The 24,375-nt window shown below is 38.6% G+C and overlaps 1 protein-coding gene across 1 annotated transcript in view; it reads left to right on the plus strand.

Moving 5' to 3' along the window:
* Positions 1–382: 382 nt before the first annotated feature.
* OSBPL1A (oxysterol binding protein like 1A) overlaps positions 383–24,375 on the plus strand; it is a 71,930-nt gene continuing 47,937 nt past the window's right edge. Inside the window, exons 1-14 of the mRNA XM_059815798.1 lie at positions 383–503; positions 5,167–5,252; positions 7,481–7,555; positions 8,672–8,783; positions 9,929–10,014; positions 13,546–13,690; positions 14,440–14,507; positions 14,595–14,639; positions 15,658–15,731; positions 15,817–15,880; positions 16,810–16,911; positions 18,364–18,489; positions 19,659–19,740; positions 22,583–22,689. Of these exons, the coding sequence (XP_059671781.1) occupies positions 383–503; positions 5,167–5,252; positions 7,481–7,555; positions 8,672–8,783; positions 9,929–10,014; positions 13,546–13,690; positions 14,440–14,507; positions 14,595–14,639; positions 15,658–15,731; positions 15,817–15,880; positions 16,810–16,911; positions 18,364–18,489; positions 19,659–19,740; positions 22,583–22,689 (1,293 nt within the window). The remainder of the gene's footprint in view (positions 504–5,166; positions 5,253–7,480; positions 7,556–8,671; positions 8,784–9,928; positions 10,015–13,545; positions 13,691–14,439; positions 14,508–14,594; positions 14,640–15,657; positions 15,732–15,816; positions 15,881–16,809; positions 16,912–18,363; positions 18,490–19,658; positions 19,741–22,582; positions 22,690–24,375) is intronic.

The raw sequence follows: 24,375 nt of genomic DNA on the forward strand, positions 1-24,375 counted from the left end.
ACCTTAAGGAGTAAAGGTGAAAACCTTATGAGGAAAAAGTAAATTCTTACTGGTTATGCTTGTAGCAAAGCCTGCCTCGTTTTTGTTATATGGTTCCAACTCTTAAGTGACACTTAGAACCTAGAAAACTGAGAAGCAAGAAAACATGGGTATTATTTAACTGCTTTGTTTGCATGAGGAATTTGAATGCCTCTTAGTGGCATGTCTGGGTGCTGGACAGTTGAAAACAGCTTGCACATTAGATGTGTTTCACATAGGAAATAATAATCTTTCTCGTACTGGTGTTAGTATTATTATGTCACTTTTCTCCCTTATATATTAAGTTATAATTTATAGCAGCATAAGAGATTGCAAAATTGGTTCTTTTGTATCTTTATTAGAGATGAGTACTGAAGCAGAACAGCAGCTTCTCCATGACGCTAGAAATGGAAATGCTGAAGAAGTTAAACAGCTGTTGGATACCATGAACAAAGGAGAAATAAGCTTCGATATCAACTGTAAAGGTTAGTAGCCTTCCTCAAATGTTTGTAATCTCACTGTTGAAGCCACAGGTAGTGAAACTGATAGTATAACCTTGCTTTCTTTGGAGTGCTCAATAGAGTAATAAAAAACACTTACACAAGTGCTTTTACCCTGTGACTTTTAAGGCCATGCTTGCATAGGGGAGAGATGATAAAAGCAGACTACAGATAATTGTAATGTACAGAAAACCTCAGAGTAATTCACAGATGCTAGAAATACCAACAAGACAAAGCATCATACCTCTTTCTGCCTGTGTTCATGCTTATGCCAACTTTGGAGCTTTATAATGTTAAACAAAACAGACCATGGTGCCAGGTGGTGGTTCAAGGAGGTAAAGTCTCCAACAAGGCAGCAGAGAAATTAGGTAGTTTATTTGTGCTCCACTAGGTGTGATACTTTTTTTTCAGGCCCATGTTTCATTATCATGTAGTAGGAGCAGCTACATCTCTTGCCACTTGCAGGAATGGTTGAAACAAATTTATACTCTTAGCAGTATACTAGGTTACTTGGGAAAAGAAAGTAAAACTGCCAGTCATCTGTGTCTGCATCTTTGGCCAACATGGAAGTTTTGCACATGCATAGCTAATATAGTTATGGCTAAGCAACTTGCTGAGCATTAAAACTGCAAACTGGGGCTGGATTTGCAACCTTGTTAGCAGTCACAGACTGCCCTATTTCTTTATTCATTTAGTAGCTTTCTATTTCTCTTTATTTACATGAGTGTGTTTCTAATTGTTTCAAAAAAGTGAATGTATATCCCACTCTTTCTACATGAGCTGGCATTTCTTTGTTCAGCACTTAACTGTTAAGCAGCACTGAGAAGATAGTGCTACAAAGGGAGAGGGGAGAGAGTAGCTAGGCTTCCTCTCAGCCATGACAGAGGGAACACCTTGCCCTAAAGAGCAGGGAAGCCTGTTATCTGAACAAGCTTTATCCCTTTCCCAGCTCTAGTTCTTACTCATCCTTTTGTTTGACTACTCAGCCGTGTCTGTGTTTTCACAATAGTTAATGTGCTCACCTTCAGAAAAACAAGTTGTAAAACCAAACCCTTGATACTTCGTCTTCAGAGAGCTAGTTCATAATTTAAAGGGGAACTAGACAGAGCTTGGTGGAGCTAGAGTCTTCCCCCCCCCCCCCCCCCCCAAATAATGCATTTTGCAAATATTCGTCACGTTCTTCGTAGTGTCTAAATAGCTGGAATAAAAATACCTTAAGATTCATGCAACAGTACCCATAAATAAGTTGCTGAAGTCTCTTGCACTTAGAAGAGATTTCAAAGCTTCTCAGATGTGTTCTTTAAACATAATCTGAAGTCAAGAAAGCGTAATGAAATGGGATAATCTGCAGTCCTGTATTATATCAAGCAAACTGGTCTCTGGTCAGCATTCCTGCTCAAAGTCAAGTGTTAGTATTGTGAAAGTTTGCAGCTAGGTAGAAGAGACTCAGCTAATGACGGGTAAGGTAGACAGTGTTTAGCTGTTAATCTTCCAATTTAGCAATACCTGGTCAGCCAGTTCATATATGGTTGCTAATCGGAGGTCTAGGAAACTAGAGGGAACATGCTGGTGATAGTTTAGGTTAAACAAAATAGTTCTGAATACGGAATCTATACACAGTGAAATCTCCATTCTCTAAATGTTCTTCTTCATTGTCTTCTAAATGTTAGAGGACACAGGAGTGTAACTAAAGTGTTCTCTGGGGGAACTGTTCCGGTTGTGTGAAACTTCAGAGTTAAATCTCTCTTTTTCTTTCACAGTCACTCTTCAGAGACTGATGGTTTCAATCACTTTGCACCTGTAGAGTACCCCATTGGAAATAGACGAAGACAAATTCAGGCCAGCCAGCCTCTGCAGTATAACTACCCCTGCCATTCTGTCTCCTCACTAGCAAAACCACTATGTCTTGCTACAAATCCTGATCTGTTAGGTACTACCAGATAGTAATTGCACAACGACATGATGATTAACTAAAATACAGGCTGTAGATTGTAACTGACTTTTTCCAACCCTCAATATTCCTTCTCTTCCCTACAGCCTCTTGTCCTTCTGTCATTACCTTCTGGATAATCGGGTATCCCTAGAAAGTCAGTGTATGGGTGATGTCTTCCATGCTGCAGCAGTTCCTTCAGGACTTGAATCTGATGTGGCAATGACACGTGTCTTGGAATAAAGTACTTTTGGAGCAGGTGGAGATTGTACAGGAGGTAGTGTAAACTTCCCCCAGAGCATGCTTTGGGAGACATAAGTCCAACACATTAATGTGCCTGGGTGTCAAAGCCTACCTTCAACATCTTGTAAAACCTGTCTTGTCTTGCAAAGAGTGAGCTTATATCTGAGGCTGTGCTCTAGATTCAGAAGTGTGAAGTCTGACAAGAGTGATCCCAAACATCCTGATTTCAGCCAAAATGAAGGAAGAGAAAATAAATCCAGGCTTCTCCTTGTTCTGTTGTGGCTGGATTCTAGTCAGTCAGCACTTGCAGATAAGTAAGACTTGCTTGATGAGAATCCAGCCAAATGGTGTGAACTTCCATTTCCAGTTTTCTCAGTTCACTGGTTTCAAAGGAAGGCAGCCACATTAAAACAGCACTAAACCTGGGTTTCATCCAAAACTATCATATTTTCTAAGGCTGTGTTAGCTTATTCTCCTCAAATACAAGAAAATAGAATATCTAGGACTTTGCAAAGTAAGAAAGCTATAACATAAGGTCAATGGTCAACCAGTGTGTTATGCCAAAATATACATTTGAATATATGAATACAGTAGTCATCTCCACAACCAGGAGATGACTGCCTAGTTTGTCTCCATTCTCTAAACAAATGGTAACACTTGAGACTTATAGCTAACTGGCATCAAAGCAAAGAACTGGATGAGAGAACTAGGGGAATTATTTTTTTGTTGTGTTTATTCTACTTTCCTACCCTTGCATTTCTCCTCAGTGTAATGATGTCCTGGTTTAAAATAATAATAATAATAAAAAAGTGCAAACACTTGTGGTCACTTGAAGAGAAGTAACAAACACCTCAAGAGCTTGAGAAGTGACTGGTCAGCTAATAACAGAAATGCAAACATTCAGAGTGAATGCAGAACAAAGCACTTTATTCGGTAAGAACTACAAATCTGGCCAGGTTCCTGATTTTTTTTTTTATGACCGAGTTCCTTAGCAGCAGCACTGTCTTGTCAGTGCTGTAACCGATGACTGTCTTGGGCTAATTGTATGAATTCAGTGCAACTCGGTCTTCTTTTGTGTTCTTTTAGAGAACCTTCTTCCCTTCTAGACTGAGGGATGAATGATGTCCATTTAGTACGTTGTCCGGTGTACGTAGCCCCAGAATTAGTGATCAACACAGTATTTGTCTTCTGTGGTACTTTAGCCCATTAGCCACGTAGGGCAGCAGTTCTATTGTAGGCCAGTCTGGCCTGAGGCGAAGGTATGAAATCTGGGGTTGGAACAGCAGCAGGAAATAAGAGGAGGAGAATCAAATAACAAAAGAAATAACCAACAGAGGGCAGAAAGGTTAGCTGGAAACAGTTACAAGAAACGGGAAAATATTTCTGCTGTGAACCACGTTCTGATGCTAATTTGTTATTATAATATTTTGTCATATTTGAGAGCAGAAAGAATGATGAACTTGCAAGACCAGTGGTTGGTTCTCTTTTTCCTTGTGCTAATGGCTTGTCCCCTCAGGGCAAACTTAATGTTATGCATGTTCCAGACATCAGTGCTTGAGGATACATGAAGAGGGAAAACTTAATGGTGGCAGTACCTTCAACACCATTTTTAATGCCTCATTTGCATTTTGCTTCCAAATACAAAATCATAGCTTTTAGGTGGCACTTGGAATGCTGTGGGTCTGTTGCTTACTAAAAACAAAGCACAAATAAGCTTTGCTTAATACAGTTGAGTGTTGCTAATTGGAAACTAACATGAGTTGTTAATAACTTGCTTTTAAAGAAGTGATTGTAGGATAATTCTTGAATGTCATTCGTACAGCCAGTCTTCCAGGACATGCTTTAAAGCATAAATGATAGTTTCTTTTGCATGGTCACTTCTTTGCCTGCTTGCTATTTATGCTTATCATTCCTGTAGAGACTTGCAGCTGTAGATGGTACACGAGTTCTGCAGTGCATGAAGATTTCAAATCACAATAGTTAGTAAGGCTATCTTTATTAAAATTGAGTACAAGCACAAGACAACAAAAAACCCTAACATTAGGTCATCCCACCTGTCTTGGTTTGAATCATCTGTTTGGAAAGATGGGTTGTCCTACCTCTCATCTGTGTGCAGGATACAAAATCGGATACCACAAACTGGTTTTTGATAAACAACAGAAATGTGTACGTGCATGTGCTATTTTCATAGTGAATGAAAGTAACTGAAGCTTCTTGCTACTGTTGAAGAACAAGCTATTACATGAAAACAAAAGTTTTATTCTCCATCAGACTACCTGACTTTCTCCTTTCAGAACGATTTCGTAAGTTTTAACCTAACATTCTTAGACTGTGTCCTGATTTAGTAATTCAGATGACATGAATAGTATTGATGCTTCCAGCCTCCTTGCTTCTCTGTTACTGTGAAGAATGATCATCCACTCCAACCTCCAAGCACACGACAAGATCTTTTTTGTACTGTGTTTTGTCTTCTAGGCAGGAGTAAATCTAATATGGGTTGGACACCTCTTCACCTTGCATGCTACTTTGGACATACTGTTGTGGTAGAGGATTTGCTGAAGGTATGTTTCTATTGGCCTCTATTAATAAGGCAGAAAATTCTTTGTTATGCTAGAAGCAGTTAGTATTTATTCAGATTTTTGTGATAGAAGAAAGGTGGCTTTGCAGAGAGGTGGAGACACTCCTACAGTTTATCTGCATGGAGATAACTAAGCTGATTGTTAAAACTAAGGAATGAAATAGTTGCAGTATTAAGATCAGCCCAGTTTACAAGGACCCAAAATAGTGACACTGGAAGTCTATACTGTGGTGTACAGCTGCTACTTTGAAGAGTGTTTACAGCTATCGGTACTTAGCTAACTTTCTCATGAACTAAGTGTGTTTGTGTAACCATCTGAATGTAGGAATTAAAGACCTATAGTACATAGGTGTGCACTTGTGAAAGCTTCAGCCCTTTTCAGGCTAAGTGGATATCTGCCTATAATAAGCCAGTATCTAATACTAGTAATGCAATTGTTTCAAGGGCCTGATCTAGCTTACTGTAGTACATAAAGTATATAATTTAGGCAATGTCACTTACTGAGTTGCAGGAAAGGCTAAAGTGTTTCAAATGCAAAAAAGTCCGTGTTATCAATTGGATGTTGTGCATGGAATATGTCCAGAATTCTGTGCAAAGCAACTTGTATGTGTTTCTTTCCATGCACAGGCTAATGTAGTTTGACTCATTATTTCTTTCTAACATCTTTGAAGTAATGAGCTGTGTGATGAACTTCGAAATGATGAACCTCTGTGGTCAAAGCTGACCTATTTGTACCTTCATAGACACATCGGCACTGCATTTGCAGTTTTTTCTGGCTGAGTTTATTTTTGTTGCCCTCAGCTCTCAGGGTAGGTTCAGCCAGCCTTAACTGTATTATACCCTATTCCTGTTTGAAAGGTTTTGCTGTACATGGCAGGAACATGCTAAACAGCCTCAAATACAAACGTAGCTAACATAAACTTGGATTTCATTCAGAATAAAGGCTACCAGCTGTAACTGTGACTAAAGCAGGAAACAAAGTTGAGATTTCTTTGAGTTCTTCTTCTCTAGCCTGCACACCTGCTTGGTAGATAATGCTGGTCTCGATCCAAGAGGGCTACTTAAAGCAAAAGGTAAAGTTTTGTCACTTAATGCATTTATCAACGCTTCCAGAGTTGGAAGAGTATGTGTAACTTCGTGCTTTCTTCTTTGCTGATAGGGCTCTTGAAAGGGTATTATCCAAGAATGAGTAGAATAATAAAGGAGGCTGTGCATCTCTGAAAGCTAGGCATATATAGGTGTCTGTGTACTCGTGCCTAGATTTGTGCTCAAAGAGTGAGTGAATGAGGTATGATCAGAAACGGAGCTCTGGAACTAGAGTCAGGTTCATCAGTTAACTTTAGGCAGGCAGCAGTGATCTGGCTAAACCATGTGATCTTAACATACATGATAAAGTTATGTGTCCTGCACCTCTTCCTCTGTTTTTGAGAGGTTGGGTAAAGTGGTGTAGAAGAAACGCTTAAAGAAAAGAAGGTTAGGATTTCTTGGTTTCCTGGAACAATGCCTGTGCAAGCAATCTTCCTTTCAGAGAAAAGGTATGGGATGGAGAAAGTATGTGACAAGGAGGGAGATTCAAGACAAAGATTGTGGAAGAGAGAAGGGAGGAGAAAGGTTAAGTTTCAGATGGTACCATTGTAACGCTGACATGGATGTTTTCACTTCAAGTGGAAGAGCAGCAATAGGTGCCTAGAGAGAATGCCACTTGTTAAATCAGGAGCATCAGGAGGGTGGTGCTACTGTGTGAACATCTGTAATAATATGTATATGCATGTTATCCAGTACCATTGCAATTCTTTCAGTAAGTTGTTTGGTTTTTGTGCTGTGTTTTTTTTTTTCCCCCCAACACCTATGCCCTCCCACCCCCTAACACACCCCACACCCACCCCCCCAAAAAACAAAACAACCAAACCAACAACACCCCCACCCCCTGTGTTAAACTTATTTTCTGAATACCTTCATCTCAAAAGTGAGAGAGATGCCTGCAAAAAATGCAGGAGGCTTTTCCTTTTTGAAGTGGTTTATTGAATACTGGTTATGAATCTTACATATGTACTTTATCTTCGTTTCCAGGATGGCTGTGTTACAGTTCTGATCTGATTTGCCACGAGGCCTACATTAATGTCCTGTCCTCCCCCTTCCCCCAGTCAAAGGGAATAGCTATGTAGTTTGTGTTGGAAGGACATTCAGATGTCTTTTGGTCTTGCTGTTTAGGCTGGTGCAGATGTGAATGTGCTGAATGACATGGGGGACACTCCACTCCATCGTGCAGCTTTCACAGGACGTAAGGTGATGTATGCTTACTTTTTTTTAAGCCTCAATCATAGAATTATTAAGGAAATACTAGCAATAAGATTACTTCAAAAATGTTTTTACAGTGTCTAAAAATGACTTATCTGGTTTGGTACAGTGCGTTCAAGAGAAATAGGCATATTGCCTAGCTGGTATAACTCTGTCCAAAACAAAAACATGGTACAAATATATTTTCTTGAAGACAGGAGAAGGCTGGTCCATGGTTTTCCTTGGTATGCTTTGTCATATCATTTTTTTTTAGCTTTTTATTGGCAAAGATTTTGCTGGCAGACAGAAAAAAATAGTAGTTCTCTTCCACTGTAGCACTGTGCATCAGTTGTATAACTAACTGATGTTGCTTCTGTTCTGCTTCTGCTGTGTGTCATAGCACTACCTCTAGCTGCAGGTGCTAATTACCATGTGGAAACCAGTGTAAAGATCTCCCATGTACTGCTGAAGTACAGCAGATTAATTTGTGTCTGTGCCTGGTGTTTGACACGGTAAAGGAGTAGGGTTTGTTCCTCCTAGCTAACTGCATATTTAGATAGAGAGAAACCATATTGTTTTAATCTTAATGGCTTCTGGAGGGGAAAAAAACTATGAATTAGGACACACTGGTCCATTTGGTGTCTGGAAGTGCTGTTTCTTCATAGAAAACTAGAACTAAAGAGCTTTTAATAGGCCTGTCATGAGACTAGTTCGATTGTTCCCCACATGCCACCATCATTCCCAAACTAGTAGTACCTTTATGGATAACTTCTTGGCCCTTCTGAAGGAGTGACTACTTAATCTCTTATCAAAGGAGCCAATTGTACTCTTTTTATCTGTCAAATCCAGTATTTGCACCAGGTACACCAGCTTTTAAATCAGAGCGGGTCTGTTCAGCCATAACTAATCTCCTGTTAGTTCTTCAGCCTGACTGCCGTTAGAGAGAAGGTTGCAGTTAGTCCGACTCTTCAATCTCTCTAAAACATCCCTTCCTGTTTTCATAAGTCAGCGGTGGTGATAAGCCGTTATACAGCTCATCTTACAGGATGTCAATAGCTAGAAAGCCTGATTGTGGCCTTGCCATAACAGAGATAGATAAGCAGTGTCTTTCAAATTATTTTCCAGGAGGTGGTGATGTTACTCTTGCAGCATAATGCTGATACTTCTATTGTTAATGGGAGTGGAGAGACTGCAAAAGAAGTTACTCATGATAAAGACATAAGGAATATGTTGGAAGGTAACTTTAATAGGTCATAGCCTGTTTCTTTTTTTTCCAACGCTTGTGCGTTCTAAAAGCCGATTTTTCTCTTGCAAGTTACAGAAGGCCAATTGAATTTTCTCTTTAAATTTGGTCGTTAGAAAGAAAAAAGTTACAGTTTTTGGTTCCTGTCTGCAATACTGACAGTTTTGTTTGGGTTTTTTTTTTTCCATAATGTGTTTGTAAGTGGCTTGGAGAGTTAAGTGTCTTGAATGCCTATAGCATTATTCAGGTAACTATTTCAATCCTGTTGGGGTAATCCTTGCTACAGCTGTTAGTGGAACATGGCAGTCAGAGCCTTAGCTCACCCAAAGAGGAAAAACTCAAGTCAAGAATAGTAAGTAACTTTGTGTTAACAAATTCATTGAAGAGCAAAATTCTGAACCATTTTGCAAAGGGGACCCAGTTTTGGATCAAGTTCAGGACTTGCTCTTGCAGTCTTATGTCAAAAGAAAAAAAGTAAAACCATTCCCCTCGTTTCCTCCATTGCCTCACAAGTGTTGAAAGTGAGGAAGATGGTGTCCAAATACTGACATAGGCTCACTGCTTGTAGTTTTGGAGAGTTCAAGAACTCTGTTGCTTCCTGGTGTTATTATGTGATACCCCTAAATACTGCTGAAGCTCCGTGTCCAGTACCACAGACAGTGTATGTGAAAAGTGATCTCTCTTCCGATTCTACATGCCAAGTGCACAGATAACAGTCCTTTCTGCTGCTCATCTGCTGGATTGTTAGATAAGAATAAAGTTTCTGTAGGTCGATAGGAAGAGTAGAGGAGAAACTGAAAAGAACACAGGGAAGATCTGTTGGGGGTGTCACGTAGTTCCCCTGTTTTCCCTTTTATTAGGGAGTGGGGTTGGGTGTTAAGTTTAAAAAATAGTAACAACATATGTGTATACACACTCACACATTTTGTCAAATATTGCATGTTTTTGAACATATTTTTTTCTCTGACACAGACTTTTCTGAATAAGTATTTCATTTATACCAGTCCCAAATAAATAATACTGGAAACTCTTGTTTCTCTAGGCTTGTTTTAATATAGTTTCTTGCATGCTGTACTGTATATGTACTTGCTACTTTATTGAGACTGACCTTAAACTTGTTTTGGGTTTTTTTTAAATAGCCGTGGAAAGGACACAAGAAAGGAAACTGGAAGAAGAACTCTTAGGAGCAGCAAGAGAGGGGGAAACGGGGAAACTGACTGCCTTGGTAAGAATCTGAGTGCTTGTAATACTTCTGTGTCAAGTGGTTCAAGCCATAATGCTAATGCAACAACATGTGACAACAGCATGACAAAAGCCTTGCATTTCAAAGTGCTGTGACTTCAGAATATTAGTGCTGTGCACTGTGTTATGTTGGTACGGTGCTGAACCCTCAAGGGTTTTCCAGCCTCCTTATTGGAAGCTGCAAAACAATGGTTTTCAGCTTCTTTCATGTTTCTAAATACTCTTCGGTTAGTTATAAATAGCAATGTAATGGTTCTATATCGACTGATGTAAGCTTGTTATGTTTTTGTGGATACCTTAATGTCATGGCTGCCTAGGTTTTCACCACAGCATGGCCTATTTTAAATCTTGAAAGTAAGCTTTTGTCATTTGCACCTGTTGCAGCTGAAGTCTCTGTAGTTTTTAATGGACAGTCATCTGCACAATGCAATTCCATGCTGAGCAGGACTTAAACTGTGTATGTGCACACACAATCTCATAGTAATTCAAGCTGAACAATACCATGATAAGACTATAGGAGGAGCAGATCACAGAAGAATTGAGGGTGGAGGGTGCCTCTGGAGATGATCTAGTCCAACTCCTGTTTGCAGTGCAGAGTCAGCTAGAGCAGATTGCCCAGGACCATATCCAGTTGGGTTTTGAAGCAGGGTCTCAGTGCTTGAACTCAAGCTTTTGAGAGTCCTGAAGAGTTTCCTTGGAAGTAAGATTTGAGTGTGGAACAACATTCTACCTGGCTAGCACCTTTAGGGTAACACCTTTTAAGACATCAAAGCAGTCTGAATGCTTCTACTCACTTCTAATGGAAAATTCACAAATGAGATTTGTATGTTGAGAAACTGAACATGCTTTCCTTTTCTGCCTAGAAGCCAGAGTGAACACCTATTCAAAATTCTGTTACCTTTCCCTCCTCTAAATTTATCTCTTCTAGTCTGAAGAACCCTTGTCTTTCTAACTCCTTCTTGCATGGAAACTGTTTTTAAATCTTTGGTCATCCTTGTAGTTTTTATTTGCACTTCTTGTACTGTCCTCTTTGAAATGGAGAGAGAACCAGAGCTGTAGACAGTACTTAAGATGTGGAAGAATAGTGCAATAATACGTTGGCACGATTGTATTAATTGTAATTGATACACTGGCATAAGTGATCTGTTCTTGATTCTGGTAATTCCTAACACTCATTGCATTTGATGTTGCATGCCTGCTGACTGAGCCTTAAACCGATGCAGAAAAAATTAGAAAAAGGTGACTCCTCAGAAATCTGTCATTAAAGAACTTTGTGCTTTCTCTCATGTGGCATCTAACCATGCATGCACATGTAACTCTTCCTGTAAACATTTTTCATTTCTAAGTGATTTTTTTTTATTTGGTATCATTGAGCTCTGTATATGTGAGGACAGCTATATGTTGACCTCTAAAACTTTTCAAAGTGCTTACCACTTTTTTTGACCCTGAGGCAGTTTTTAAGTCAAGTCCTAACAGGTTTTTCCTGGAGTCCTTCGGTGAGTACTTGGACCTCTGGCCCTTGAATTGCAATTTTAAAACTCCTGCTGACTCTTGAGGAAGTCCAAAGAACTTTCTCCACTTACAGTTCTGTGGAGTAAACTTCCTTGGCTTTCCTACTCTTGGGATAATACTTCTGTGGAGAATTTGTGTAGCTCTTCTGAACTGCCCTTCATCTTGAGAATTCCTTACACTTTGCCTACTGATGTTCAGGCCTTTCTGCTCCTACTGTATCTTTTTTAATTAGCAGACTATTATGCTGCTTCTTTAGTTGTTTAAGTCTACTTCTGTTGTGAGACCTCACACACGAGAATTTGTTCTCTACTGCCCTCCTTTGGAAACAGAGTGGCACTTACTTCAAAGGTACCCTTTTATTGTTAATTCTCCTTTATCTTGATTATTTTTACCAAAAAAGACTGTACTGCGTATTCTAACACAATTGTCTGGAAGAGATAATTTAATGGTGCAGTTTCTTTAAACCACCTAATTTGACTCCAGACCATTCTTTCTCCTTTTCCTGCGTGAGCTTTAACTTTATAACTGCTCCTTCTGTTGATGTTCCTTGAAGTCAAATGGTAATGGTGGCTTTTGTGCTTCTCTTCTGTCAGGATTCTCACCAGACCACACTATGTTTTGCTACTAAAACCTAGACTTTCAGTAGCTGAATCTTAACCCAGGCTTTTTAGTCTACTTGAGGCAAAACCGTTGTGTTCTTCCTGTGAATTTCCAAAAATTTATTGAAATAACTGGAGAGCTTTTTATGTCAATGAGTCTGTACATGAAACTTTCTTCAAAATACTGCCTTGTAACAAGGTGTGAGCTGCTGAAAGCACAAGTATGTGGCTTCAAAGGTGTCAAGGCAAGGAGTCAGGAGAGGCAGAGATAAAGCAGATGCAAAACAGCTGGTTGGAAAGGGCTAAAACCTATAAATGCTCAGGAACTCAGGTATTTAAGACCTCAGTATTAAAATTAAAACCACAAGCTTTTTTTTTTCCTTGTGTTCTCTCTTGAGTTGAACTATAAATAACAGCTGTAGCAGTTTATCCTTTATAGGACTATTTCTGGAGCACATTTAAGGTGGTTACTGTTGATGGTAACTAAAATTGCTGCTATGAGAATTCTGTTATTACGGAGTGATTTCTCTAAGATAGCATATGGCTAATGCAGAAGGTTTAAACTGAGTTTCTCTAAAATTGTTGTCATGCACTTGTGACTCTAGTCTCCTTAAGACTGCTTAACAGTAACTTAGCCTTTCTATTAAGGCAGTCCCATTTAGCTTGGAAGATTAACTTATAATGGCTGATACTGCATAGAATGGTTTAGGTTGGAAAGGACCTGTTCTTTTTGATGGGGTCAGTTTCTCAAAACACTTGTATTATGTCCAAGTAAAACTCATGGGTTTTTTTCCCTCAGTTACATAGCTGCTCTAATCTAAGTTCCCACAATAGTTAGACCTCAGAACGCAGCAAAACTGTTTGTATAACAGACTGGCGCTTCTAAATGGTCTAGGATAGCTCTGTCACTGAGACTGGCAGGCCTGCCACCCTTCTGTACAAAGTTCTTACTCTCTGAAACAGGGTGGCCACACAAACTTGTTCTGGATTTAGCACTGGCCTGTGCTAACTTTCAGACTGTGCCTGGGAGTCTTCTACAGAAAACAGTAGATCTTGACAGTAGAATCAGACAGGCACATTCTAGCAGTATAAATGACTGAACTGCAATGCTGGGCAACTCTCCCTGACACTGCAGTTGAGCCGGATAAATGTTTCCATGTTGTGCAGAAGATACGGAAAGGGTATAGCAAGCAAAAAAACTGAGAAGTTCCATACTCTAGCTGAACATCTTGCTTGATTATTGTACTCCTTGCCCTTCTCATAACGCTTGCTGCATGCCCTCTTTGTTGCCAGATCTACACGGAAGCATCCTAGTTAGAAACAGCTAACTTTCAAAAGAATGAACATGGCATCTGGAGAGGGAGGAAAACTGATAAGTAAGCAAAACTTTGGTTTTTTTCCAGTTGAACAAGCCCAAACCACCTGATATCAACTGTATAGATCAGATGGGGAACACACCATTGCATTGTGCAGCATACCGTGCCCATAAGCACTGTGCATTAAAACTTCTGAAAAATGGAGCGGATCCTAAAATAAGAAACAAAAATGGTGAGTACCAAATGAAAGTACATTAAGTGTTAAGAAGAGACAGAAATTTAACGGTTTCTATAAGCTATGTTACTTACCACTCAGTGTTCAAGGAAAATCTTACGGTGCTTTACAAGCTTTGTATCACTAATAAAGGAAGCCCAACACTGGCTAAACTGCAAGAAACTTGAGAACTGAAGCAAAATACTTATCATATGCTTTTATTTTCCAAATTTACCCATTTCTAGAAAATTTACCTGCTATTTTTCTTAACCATGGAATGTGCCTGGCTTTTGTTTTCTTGATGCTAAACACTGAAGACAGGTAACAAAGTGATAAGATTGAAGGTGTGGCCCAGACAAAGTGACTTTTCAGAAGAAGGCTTCTAATGGAAGCAAATCCAGGAAAATTTTATGCAGATGTTATGCAGACTGTGTACTTGTCATCTTATTAAAGATGCCTCTATCTTGATATTTGTGAATGTTCTGAACTGTTTTATACAGTTGAAGTGCAAAACCAAACTTCAGTAAGAGCAAAGGCCTCCTCTGTGGCCAGTAGAACTCTGTAGGGCAGTTCAGTGCACTAAAGTTCAGAGCCTTTTTTGGTCTTCTGCCCCTGAAGAGCTTATGTTCTTAAATTCCAAGTAAACTTGGATGCTTGTGGGACCAAACTTTAATGGGTAAACACAGTGCAGAGTGACTGTTTTTAAGTTAAGTACATCTAGGTTTTTATGCATCAAATTCTCATGCCTTGTCTTCGTTAATAAACAGATCAGACACCCCTTGATCTAGCCCAGGGTGCAGAAATGAAACTGATACTGGGAGGTAAAACTGGAAAGGTAGGAAATTTTATATACATTTAAAATGCCACTTGTCAAGGCTGTCTAGTTGGAGCTATTTCTGCATAAGCTTTAACTTTTGTGCAGGTTATCAACAAACCCCTGAGACGATACGAAGGTCTCCTATGGAAGGTATGTTTTATTTCCTGTTCTAAAATAGCTTATAAGATCTTGAAGTATGTCATTTTCTGTACCTAAGTGAGTTGATGAATGAGGGAGCTTTTTAGTAATACATTTGTTAAATGACTTGACTTTAATCTAGTATGTTGAATAAACTATAGATGGGCTGGCTGAGTGGAGCAGTTGCTAGATTCATGGCACTGTGATCTTAACCTCAGTCCCTAAAATCTTTCTTCATTTCTTGATAATTTTTGTGGCAAAGCTTCACTGTGGTAAGGTTTTGTGCCTTGTCTGTGTGGTGGGCAAAATGTTTTGGTGTTTTTTTTTCTTTCCTGAATAGATGTCTTACTCTCTAGTAATCTCTAGATTTTACCACAAGTTCACCCTCTCTTGGAAATTTCAAAACTTAGAGGGAAGATGTCAGTTAAGTGCTTGTTTTGCTCTGATACTCAAATGAATCTTCTTTTTTTTTCCCCTTGTTGGAAAAAAAAGTTTTCTCCATCTTCTACACAATGCTTAGTTTTTATGTTCCTTAATGAAATCTTTGAAGACTCTTCAAAGTTTTCTTCAGTGTAAATTTTCCTATGTATTCACTCACAATTGTAATATAAGTAACTGTTTTCAGACCAGAACGATGTACTAAAGCTTGTGAAAGATAAAGCGTTGTAGTTAGATATTTCAATGTGTTTTGTTTCTCATTTGATTTTATAAAGTAGAATTATGTGGTGATCAGTGACCCCTGTAATGTTAAAAAATGCTGCATTTTAATATTACAGTTCTTACTGAATAGCAGGCTCAACAAAATTTTTGTCTTTAGGTATTTCCAAAAAAAGAAATAGCACTGTAATTGTAAAGTATTCTCAGGTTGCTGTGATGACCAAGATATATGTAAAACCTGAAATGTTTTCCTAACGACTGCTGTTTTTATGTAATGGCTTTCAAGCTATCAAACTTACTGGGAATAGTAACTTTTCAGCTGTTAACCTTACTTGGCCTTTTTTGGTTTGCTTTTTGTTTTAATTTTTTTTAGAGCTCACGATTTTTTGGTTGGAAACTCTACTGGATAGTTCTAGAACATGGAGTCCTTTCCTGGTATCGGAGGCAGTGAGTTCTGTGTTTAAATTTCTGTTAAGTGATTTAAATAATTCTCATCTTCAATTTATTGAATATCTCTTTCTTTCTTTCAAAGAGCTGACGCAGTAAATAATGATCATCGTCAGGGATGCAAGCATCTAACACAAGCTGTCTGCACGGTAGGAAGTGAAATGACTTGTAACTACTGGGTTTTCTTATGTGATGGTGTTTCATACCTAGACAATGAAAACTTGAGCTAGGTTGGTAAGCATGCCTTTGTTATAAAAAAGGGAAAAAGCTTGTGCTGTTGCTTGACAAGAACCAGTGTTTCTTGCAAAATATTCTTATATATAAGTGGCCATAAAGCTCCTTCACTTCTTTCCAAAGTCTTGAAGATTTAAACAAATGTAAGGCTTCCTAAAAGCATGCCTCTTCAGTTGTGCGAAACAACTGTTGGGAGCATGTGATACAGAGTAGCAAAGCTCTAGTTCCTCCTGTAGCTGTCACTGGCTACTTGTGACTGATTGTGTGAATTCAGTTTTCCAACTGAGATCAATTTATCAATTCTGAAGGTGACTTTTGGAAAACTTCCTTAATTGGAAGGGATGAACAGAGGAAAAACAAGCCAGGTGTCGTGCATAATACACAGGAAGATGAAGTGTTTAAGGAGAATGCATTTAGGATCATTTCAATACTTTTTCTTCTATAACTAACCTGTCCTAGTTCTATAGATTAGAGCCACAAGTTCTGTTAAACTACAGTACTATATAAAAAGTAACTTTTGCTTTTCTATATCTACAAATTCCTTAATATTGGTGGGTTTGCACCATTGCTGAGATTTTGGCTGCATCAAGTGGTGCAAATATATGCAAATACAAAATTTTGACATCAAGAACCTCTATATTATCATTCATGATGTAAAGTGCAAGACAGCACACTTTGCAAAACTGTTCTGACCAAGCTTTTTGTAAACTATAGCTGTTTAGCATCAAAATTGGGGCAAAAACTTCTGAGTTAAGAGTAATTATCTACCTTGCTTACTCTTAAGTTTTGTCTTTTTCTTACTGATTCATTTTACTAATCTTGTCTTTTTTCCATATTGCTTTAGGTAAAATCTACAGACAATTGCTTCTTTTCTGTCCGATGTTTTGATGACACTGTTCATCGTTTCAAGATTCCTAAAAATAGCCTTCCTTCTCAAACTAGAGAGGTAATAATGACTCTTTATCAAAGGCTGTAAAATGTAATAACTTCTGTAATGAATAATTTGCATTCCACTTGCTATGGATGCATTAGTAATGGGTTCAGTATCTTGATTATCAGGACTTGGTAACATTGAATCTTTTAGCACAACTTTAGACTATATAGCAAAAATGGACAGATTGCCATGCTCTTCTTTAAAATTAGTGCCACCTTGTTTTTCAGCTCTGTGCCTGTATTATGCCCTGTAGTCTAACTTCCTCTTTTTTTTAACTTCTCCATGTGGTAAATTTCTATTGCAACTTCCTTCTGTTGCATTTTCTTTCATAGTTCATTATCCTGAACAAAAAATGTTTAATGGTACGTTCTACTCTTAGCCATTCTCCAAGATGACCTAATAAGTTGTATCTTATTAAAAGGTGGATCTGAAACAAGACAATAACTTTTTTGGGGCTAATTGTATTGTAGTTACTATTATACTTCTATAGGTTTACTAACTAGAGATGTAGTAGGGGTGGAGGCAGCTGGAGTACTGTGTCCAGTTCTGTGCTCTCCAGTACGAGAGAGACACGGACGTACTGATGAGACCCCAACAAAGGGCCACTAAGATGATTAAAGGGACAACAGCATCTCCAATACTAGGAAAGGCCAAGAGAGCTGGGACTACTCAGTCTGGAGAAGGGAAGCCAAGGCTCAGGTGGATCTTGTCAATGTATGTAAATACCTGAAAGGGGGGTGCAAAGAGGGTGGAACCAGGCTCTTTTCAGTGGTGCCTCGTGGCAGGGTCAGAGGCAATGGGCAGAAACTGAAACACAGGAGATTCTCTCTGAACACAAGAAAAAATGTGAGGGTGATCAAGCACTGGCACAGGTTGCCCAGGGAGGTTGTGGAGTCTCCATCCTTGGAGATAATCAAAAGCAGTCTGGACAACCAGCTCTAGGTGGCCCTGCTTGAGCAGAGGGGGTGGGACCAGAGGACCTCCAGAGGTCCCTTCCAACCTCAGCTACTCTGACTCTATGAATAGGAAAAGAATCTATGTCTTGATTATGATGGTGCTTGAGGTTTTGTACACAGTTTGTCATGCATAAGAAGGCAGACTTTGTCACAGAGGCGTTGCTGTCTGAACAGAAACCCAAAGATGCAAAATACATTCCCTACAGTCTTTCCTTAATTGATGCTACTTTTTTTATCTGACCTTGGATAGACTGAGGGGTGGGTGGCATTTGTGCTTGGTTTGATCAGTTAAGTCCTAGATAGCACTCTGACGACAGAGTATCTCATCTTGAATACGTTTCAATTCTAACAATGTATTTTCTGCTCATTAAGAGGTCTCATTTTACTAATGAGTATCTTATTCTGATCAATAGAAAATATTAATTTGTTCTTTTGCATGTATGCTGTTGCCTTCTGGGGGTGACCTTTGAAATATGTATTAACTCTGGGTTTTTTTTCCCCCATTCAGAGTTGGCTGGAAGCAATAGAAGACCACTCCGCATATAGCACTCATTACTGCACACAGGAACAGTTGAGTAGTGATGATGAGGAAGATGATACAGTATCTGTTACAGACCTACAGGATACTCTGAAAGTATGTACTAAGACCTTATTTGGCTCATGCATCTAGGCAGTTGCAGATTAGTACTGTTTTGTATTGAAATACTTTAGTGTACTTTTGGCTAAAAGTAATGATTCTTTCTTTCCATGGATGTGTAAATGCTGCTTGTATTTGCACTGATTACTGTCGTGTATTCCTGTTTGAACTGTATGCATGAAATGGCATGCTTATCATAGCTACAGGGTTGTGTTTTTCAGTTGTACCAGCACTACTGCGAGGTAGAAAGTTGTTTGAGACTTTCAGCCAGGAGAGGGAGCTTTGTGTACTGTACTTGGTGACACCAAGACTGGAGGATAACAAAGCTAACCTTCAGCGAGCTCTACCTCTATAAAAAAGGCAATGAAATGGCTTAGAAATGATTCTTTAACACCTCAGGTCACATTAGATGCGTTGTACAGTGATTGTTCAGACCTGCAATGGAAATTAGTTTTCCTTGATAATTCTAGCATTCAGCCTGCAATGGCTGTGTATGGCACTTTGCCATATGTACACTTCCAAAACGTTTACTTCAAGGGAACATTGACACTGCAATGCAAAAATCTTCATGTGACTGAACTCCAAGTGACTTGTACCATACTTTTTGGTACACGAACTCAAAGTAGCTCATGGCAGAACAGAGATGGGAGGGTAACTGTTGCTGGCAGTTCCCAGCAGCAGAAGTAGACGGTATTATCTAATAGATGACTGTCTCCAAGTTCAAATGCAGGCTTGGAGTATGATCTTGGAGTGGGTTCCTGTATGTTGCTGTACTTGCCATACATCAGTTAACTTATGCATTTACTTATTTTGGCCTTAGGTTTGTCAGAGAACAAGGAATGGCTCTTCCTGGGTTTTCAAACTTTTTTATTAAAAAGGGGGGAAAATGCAGAAGTGGTACATACAACATAGCTTTGGGGTTTGGTTTGCTGTGCTAATTTAAACAAAAGCCAGTCAGCATGTGCATAAATATTCTGTTTGCTTGTGTGTCTTTGGAGGTACTTCAGGTAACTTCTTTCAGTTTTAATGTATCAGTCTGTCACTGTGAATCTTTGTCAAGATTTAATGCTTTCCAAATTTAAAAATTTCATTATAGTTAAGAGAATAAACACACACTTTCCTTAGAACAAGGCACTTCTGAACTAGCTATCCTTGATGTCTTTCAGAAAGCACAAGCATGCCAACAAAAACTCAGTAAGGAGATTTCAGACTTTCTTGCAATGGTTAAATCTTTGGATGCTACAAAAGGTAAAATTTATTCTTTTAAATGCAGTTTGTTACCAGGCAACTAGTTTTTTCTTTTAAGCAACACATGCTTTAATTTCACTGAAATTAAATTTTCAGGAGCTTGAAAATATAGGACTGATTTCCTCACTGAAAAAGACTCAAAGTAACATTATAATTGCTAAGAACTAAGATTTCAGATTTGGAGAAACAACTAAGTACATTGATTGAAAGACATTTTATTAGTGGCTGTAAATGTAGTGAAACTGCCTTTAGATTCAGTGCTTACTGAGTAGTATCATAGGAATGTAACATAGGAGTTCACTTTCAAGGTTTTAAAAAAATACGTAGTTGGTAGCTTATTGCAGAGCATAAATGTCCCCTGACAGGTACGAAGAGCTAGCTGTCTTACTCTAGCTTTCCCCTAAACAAAAAAACTTGTAGTGAGTAGAAGCACAATGAAAGCTGAGGCATGATAAACAGGATGTGAAGCAAAATCACAAAACTATACAGGGAACTGGAGGCATGGTGTGATGGGATATATTCCACAGACTTCTGGCATGAGTTTTGTGCCAGATTTGAACTTCTTGGGCTTTGTTTTTAAATAATAACTTTTTAACATGTACCTGCATTTCTTGCAGCATAGCTGCCAAAAAAAATAGCACCAGCATCAAGCTGTTAGAGATGAGAACTTGTTTCATTTCATGCCTTAAACACGTACAGAAGTTGCTCATGTATTAAACACACAAAGGAGTTCTGTAAGAACATCTAACTGTTGCTCCTTTGAACCTAAGTCCTAGTTACATATTGTGACTAAAATGTATGAAGCTCAAACTAAGAGAACAAGTTGTTTATCTGTACAAATCCGTAGTCTGTAATAGAACAGCAGTTTTGGAAGGAAGGAAGTTCTTCCTCTTCCATCCCTGTGCCTTCCCAAAAGGAATCTAAAATACAGCTTTTCTTCTCTATATGCTACTGGGGGGTAAGTTACTATGTGATGTTAACCCATCTTGCACTAACTGAATATTTACCAAATTTTTATTTCACAAGGAAAAGTAAGGTTTCATAATACATACGAGTGTTTTATTGGGAAGTCTTCGTAATTAGTAATAAAACTGAATTCTTCACAAAAGGAAGTTTGAAATTTAGTATGAGGTGAATAAATTCCTTTTGGTAGATGTAGGGACGGTTTCTCTGACCCCATATTGCTGACCTGAAGAACCAGTGAGGACATTTACTTTTTTTTTTAAAATACACAACTTGAGTAACCAAAACCCATAGTAAAGCAAAAGCAGATACTATCTCTTTCCTAGAAACTGCTAGTCTTGGCCAATAGCAGCAATAAGTTCCTATTTTCCTCCCAATGAATGTTTATAACTTAATGGGTCAGTGAACTGTTTCCAGGTTCATGTGTAACCTCTGTAGGTCTCAACAGAGAAAACTGCTGTAGCTTTCCCAGTTTTCACATTGATTTGATGTGGTATCTTTAATACATTAAAGTCCTCTGGCTCCAGAAGAATGTAAATTTCTGAGTTAGAAGTCATTCCATGTGGAACTTCTCCTAAAAGCTTTTGTGCAATGTAAAAATAGTTATCTTGGGACCTGATATTTAAAATTCTCTCTGTAACTGTCTGAACATGCTATTCTAAATCCAGGTATCTTTGAGATTTATGCATGTTACTTATTACAAATAAAGATGTCTCCTGCTCCTGCACTCAGTGTGCTGCCCCTCCTTCTAGAGGTGCTAGCTTTTCTTGATAGCTGCTTTAAGTAGAGACTCCTAATTCCAGTCAGTAGTGAGCTTTGTTATCAAAAGATAACAATTAGCGTGTGGATATGTACTGGACCTTCTCCTGCACAAGCAGTGTAAGTTGCAAGATAAATTCAAGAACTGTCACTGCCAGACCTCTTAATCTTTATTGGTGTGACATCAGCTTGAAGCACCTGCATTACTACATGGTGTCAACTGATCCTGGAGTCTGTGGCCACTAAATGAACACTTTTTTTAATTGCAACAAGTATGCTTCCTGAGAGAATGACTTGCTAGACTTCTGAGGAATTGCTGGACATCACAAAACTTCAAAGATGAACTCAAATATTAAATAATTTTGACCAGCTGATTGGGTTATCATGGTTTCCTACTGGTTCTAGACATGTAGCATGGTGGTGTTGGGTTAATGGTTGAACTTGATGATCTTACAGGTCTTTTCCCACCTTAATGATTCTGTGATGCTATAAATGGTCACAGAAGTCAGGATGTGAGGTGGCATTGCTCTGCAGGCTGTACTACTTATCCAGACAATGAGTCCATAAAAACAAGATCTCCTTCCCCTTTTATTGATAAGTGTCCTTGTAACTCCCCATCTATTTTTCAAACCTAAATCTCCAGCGGCACTGTGGTAAGCTTTTTCTCTTCTATATAATACCACGGCAGAAGGCAAAAAAAGCTACAGTTCTCACTTTAACTTACATCAAACCAGTGCAGTATCCTTTGTATTTGAATTCTGCCACCTGGCAACTCTGAGGCTTTTAAATCTAGAAAGTGGTTAAAAGGAGATTGTCGATAGTTACTTTTCCAGTGTCTTGCTGCCATAGCGTACTACTTCTGCTTTCTAAGCCATGCTGAAAGAGAAATTTGATCCATTCATGTACCACTTACACCAGTACTAGGGAAAGGATGCAAAAGAATGAACTTAAATTCCCTCCATGCTATTTTTGCTTGCCCTTTCCTCACACAGATTTTAACAGTGCACCAGCCTTCCTGTAGAATATTAGTTGTGTCTGTATTACTTAGAGGAAAAAATAATTAAAAGAATTGTGTAGTTTACAATGTCCCCCTAACACTACTAATCTTTTGTGCTCTCAGGAATATCATCTCCCCTCCTGCAAAAAGTTGATGTGGTCTCTGAAGTATCCCAGGAAACATGTGAGGCCCTGGCTGACTGCCTCAACCTATTCACAAAGCAAGAAGGGGTATGTATTGTGCTGTGTGGGTCTATAAAGGATCTGAATAGTTTAGTATATTTTGCTAGGTCCGTGCTTACATGTTGCAAAAATAAATACACCCATAGAACTTCATGTTGTTGTTAAACTGTCCTTTTGCATGCTGAATGTCAGATGAAAACTCAGGCTTCTAGAGAAAGAGTCGCTAAGTTCCTCTACAAAAGGATATTTTAGTATTTGAGTGTCCAGAAGAGACACAGATTTTGTTTACAAACTACGGCTTGTAATGTTCAAACTGAATGCTTGAATTCAATAAAGCAGCTGCTTTGCTGATTTGAAGGTTAAAATCCTGAGAAAATTAATCTTTTTTTTTTTTTTTTTGTACTGGCTAACTGAACTGTTGAACAGTATTGCTTCTGAATTTGTTTTTCAGACCAGGTGCTTAGTGGGTGTGCAAATGCTATCTATTGAACTCCTGGCTTTCCCAGTGACAAATATCTTGTGTGGTGTTAAACATAATGCAAATGCTTCAATTTGGGAATATATGTCAAAATCATTAATTCCCGGGGTAGGAGATCTGGTATTTTTTTCTCCCCTCTAGAAGATACCCTAGTACCATGGAATAAATTTGTCTTCCTGTATTGTGGTAACACTAATCCCTCAGTTAGGCTCTTGTCATCAGTAAGCTGTGTTTCAAAATGAGGTTTGTGTTGGTGCTATTAGTCTTCCAGTTAGTTAACAGTGAGCTGCAAACACTGACTCCATTGTTTAGGTTTGGTTTAAGACCTTTTTTTTATCCATTCCTTTCCGAGCCTTTTTGTCTCCAATCACAAGTCTTCTACACTTGAGTCAAGCTCTAGCAGAGTGGAACAAGCATTTCTTCTTTACATTGAGTTTTTTTCTTTAAGAAAATCTAATATTAAGGTTGCCAGTTCCATTTGTGGATGAGGGGGAAATTGTTAACAGCAGTGGGTGTATAGTGTTAGTATTCCTTAATTGTGTTAGTATCTTGCTTCAAGCCAGACTAAAATAGCTTTCCAGAGTGGAGTATGGCAAAACATATGGTGAAATTGTAATTTCACCTTACTTGAACTTGAATAGTCTCAGTAGGTGCTATAGAGGCCTTATTTTAATCTAGAAGCACATAGATTTGGGCACAGAGGTGTGAACTCGGATTTCCACCACAGCTAGTGAAATCAGTCAGTCATGTCAGAGGGAGATGTGATCCTGGAGAGTCTTATGTCTTGGTATTTTTAAACTTCAAACTATTGCAATTCCAGAATATAGTGCAAGCTTTTAAAGATGCCATAAGCTCCTAAGGGAAATTATAGCAGCAATCTCTCCCTAAGACACGAACCTTTCCAAAAAGTTATGTTCCTTGAGCATTAGTGTTCTTAAACCCACAGCATTTGGTTTTTGTAAGACAGGCCCCTGTTCTTTGCCTTTCAGTGTTGATTCCTAGACTGTAGTTCTGTTGGCATTGCAAAAGCACTATATTGGGTTCTGCATGAGCAAGTGATAGGACCCTAATTAAATGTTTAAAATTCCTTCCAGATATATTGAATAGTAAAGCATAACTCTATATCTAATATAAAAACACTTGTCTAAAATACTCCAAAACCAGATCTTTTTTTATTGTTTGTTTCTCTTCTGATCATGATCTCAATGAAGTTAAGGCTTAGGTGTTGCAAATGTTTGGGAGCAACTGCCATGAAT

This window comes from Gavia stellata, chromosome 3 (assembly GCF_030936135.1).
Source record: "Gavia stellata isolate bGavSte3 chromosome 3, bGavSte3.hap2, whole genome shotgun sequence".
NCBI classification, from domain to species: domain Eukaryota; kingdom Metazoa; phylum Chordata; class Aves; order Gaviiformes; family Gaviidae; genus Gavia; species Gavia stellata.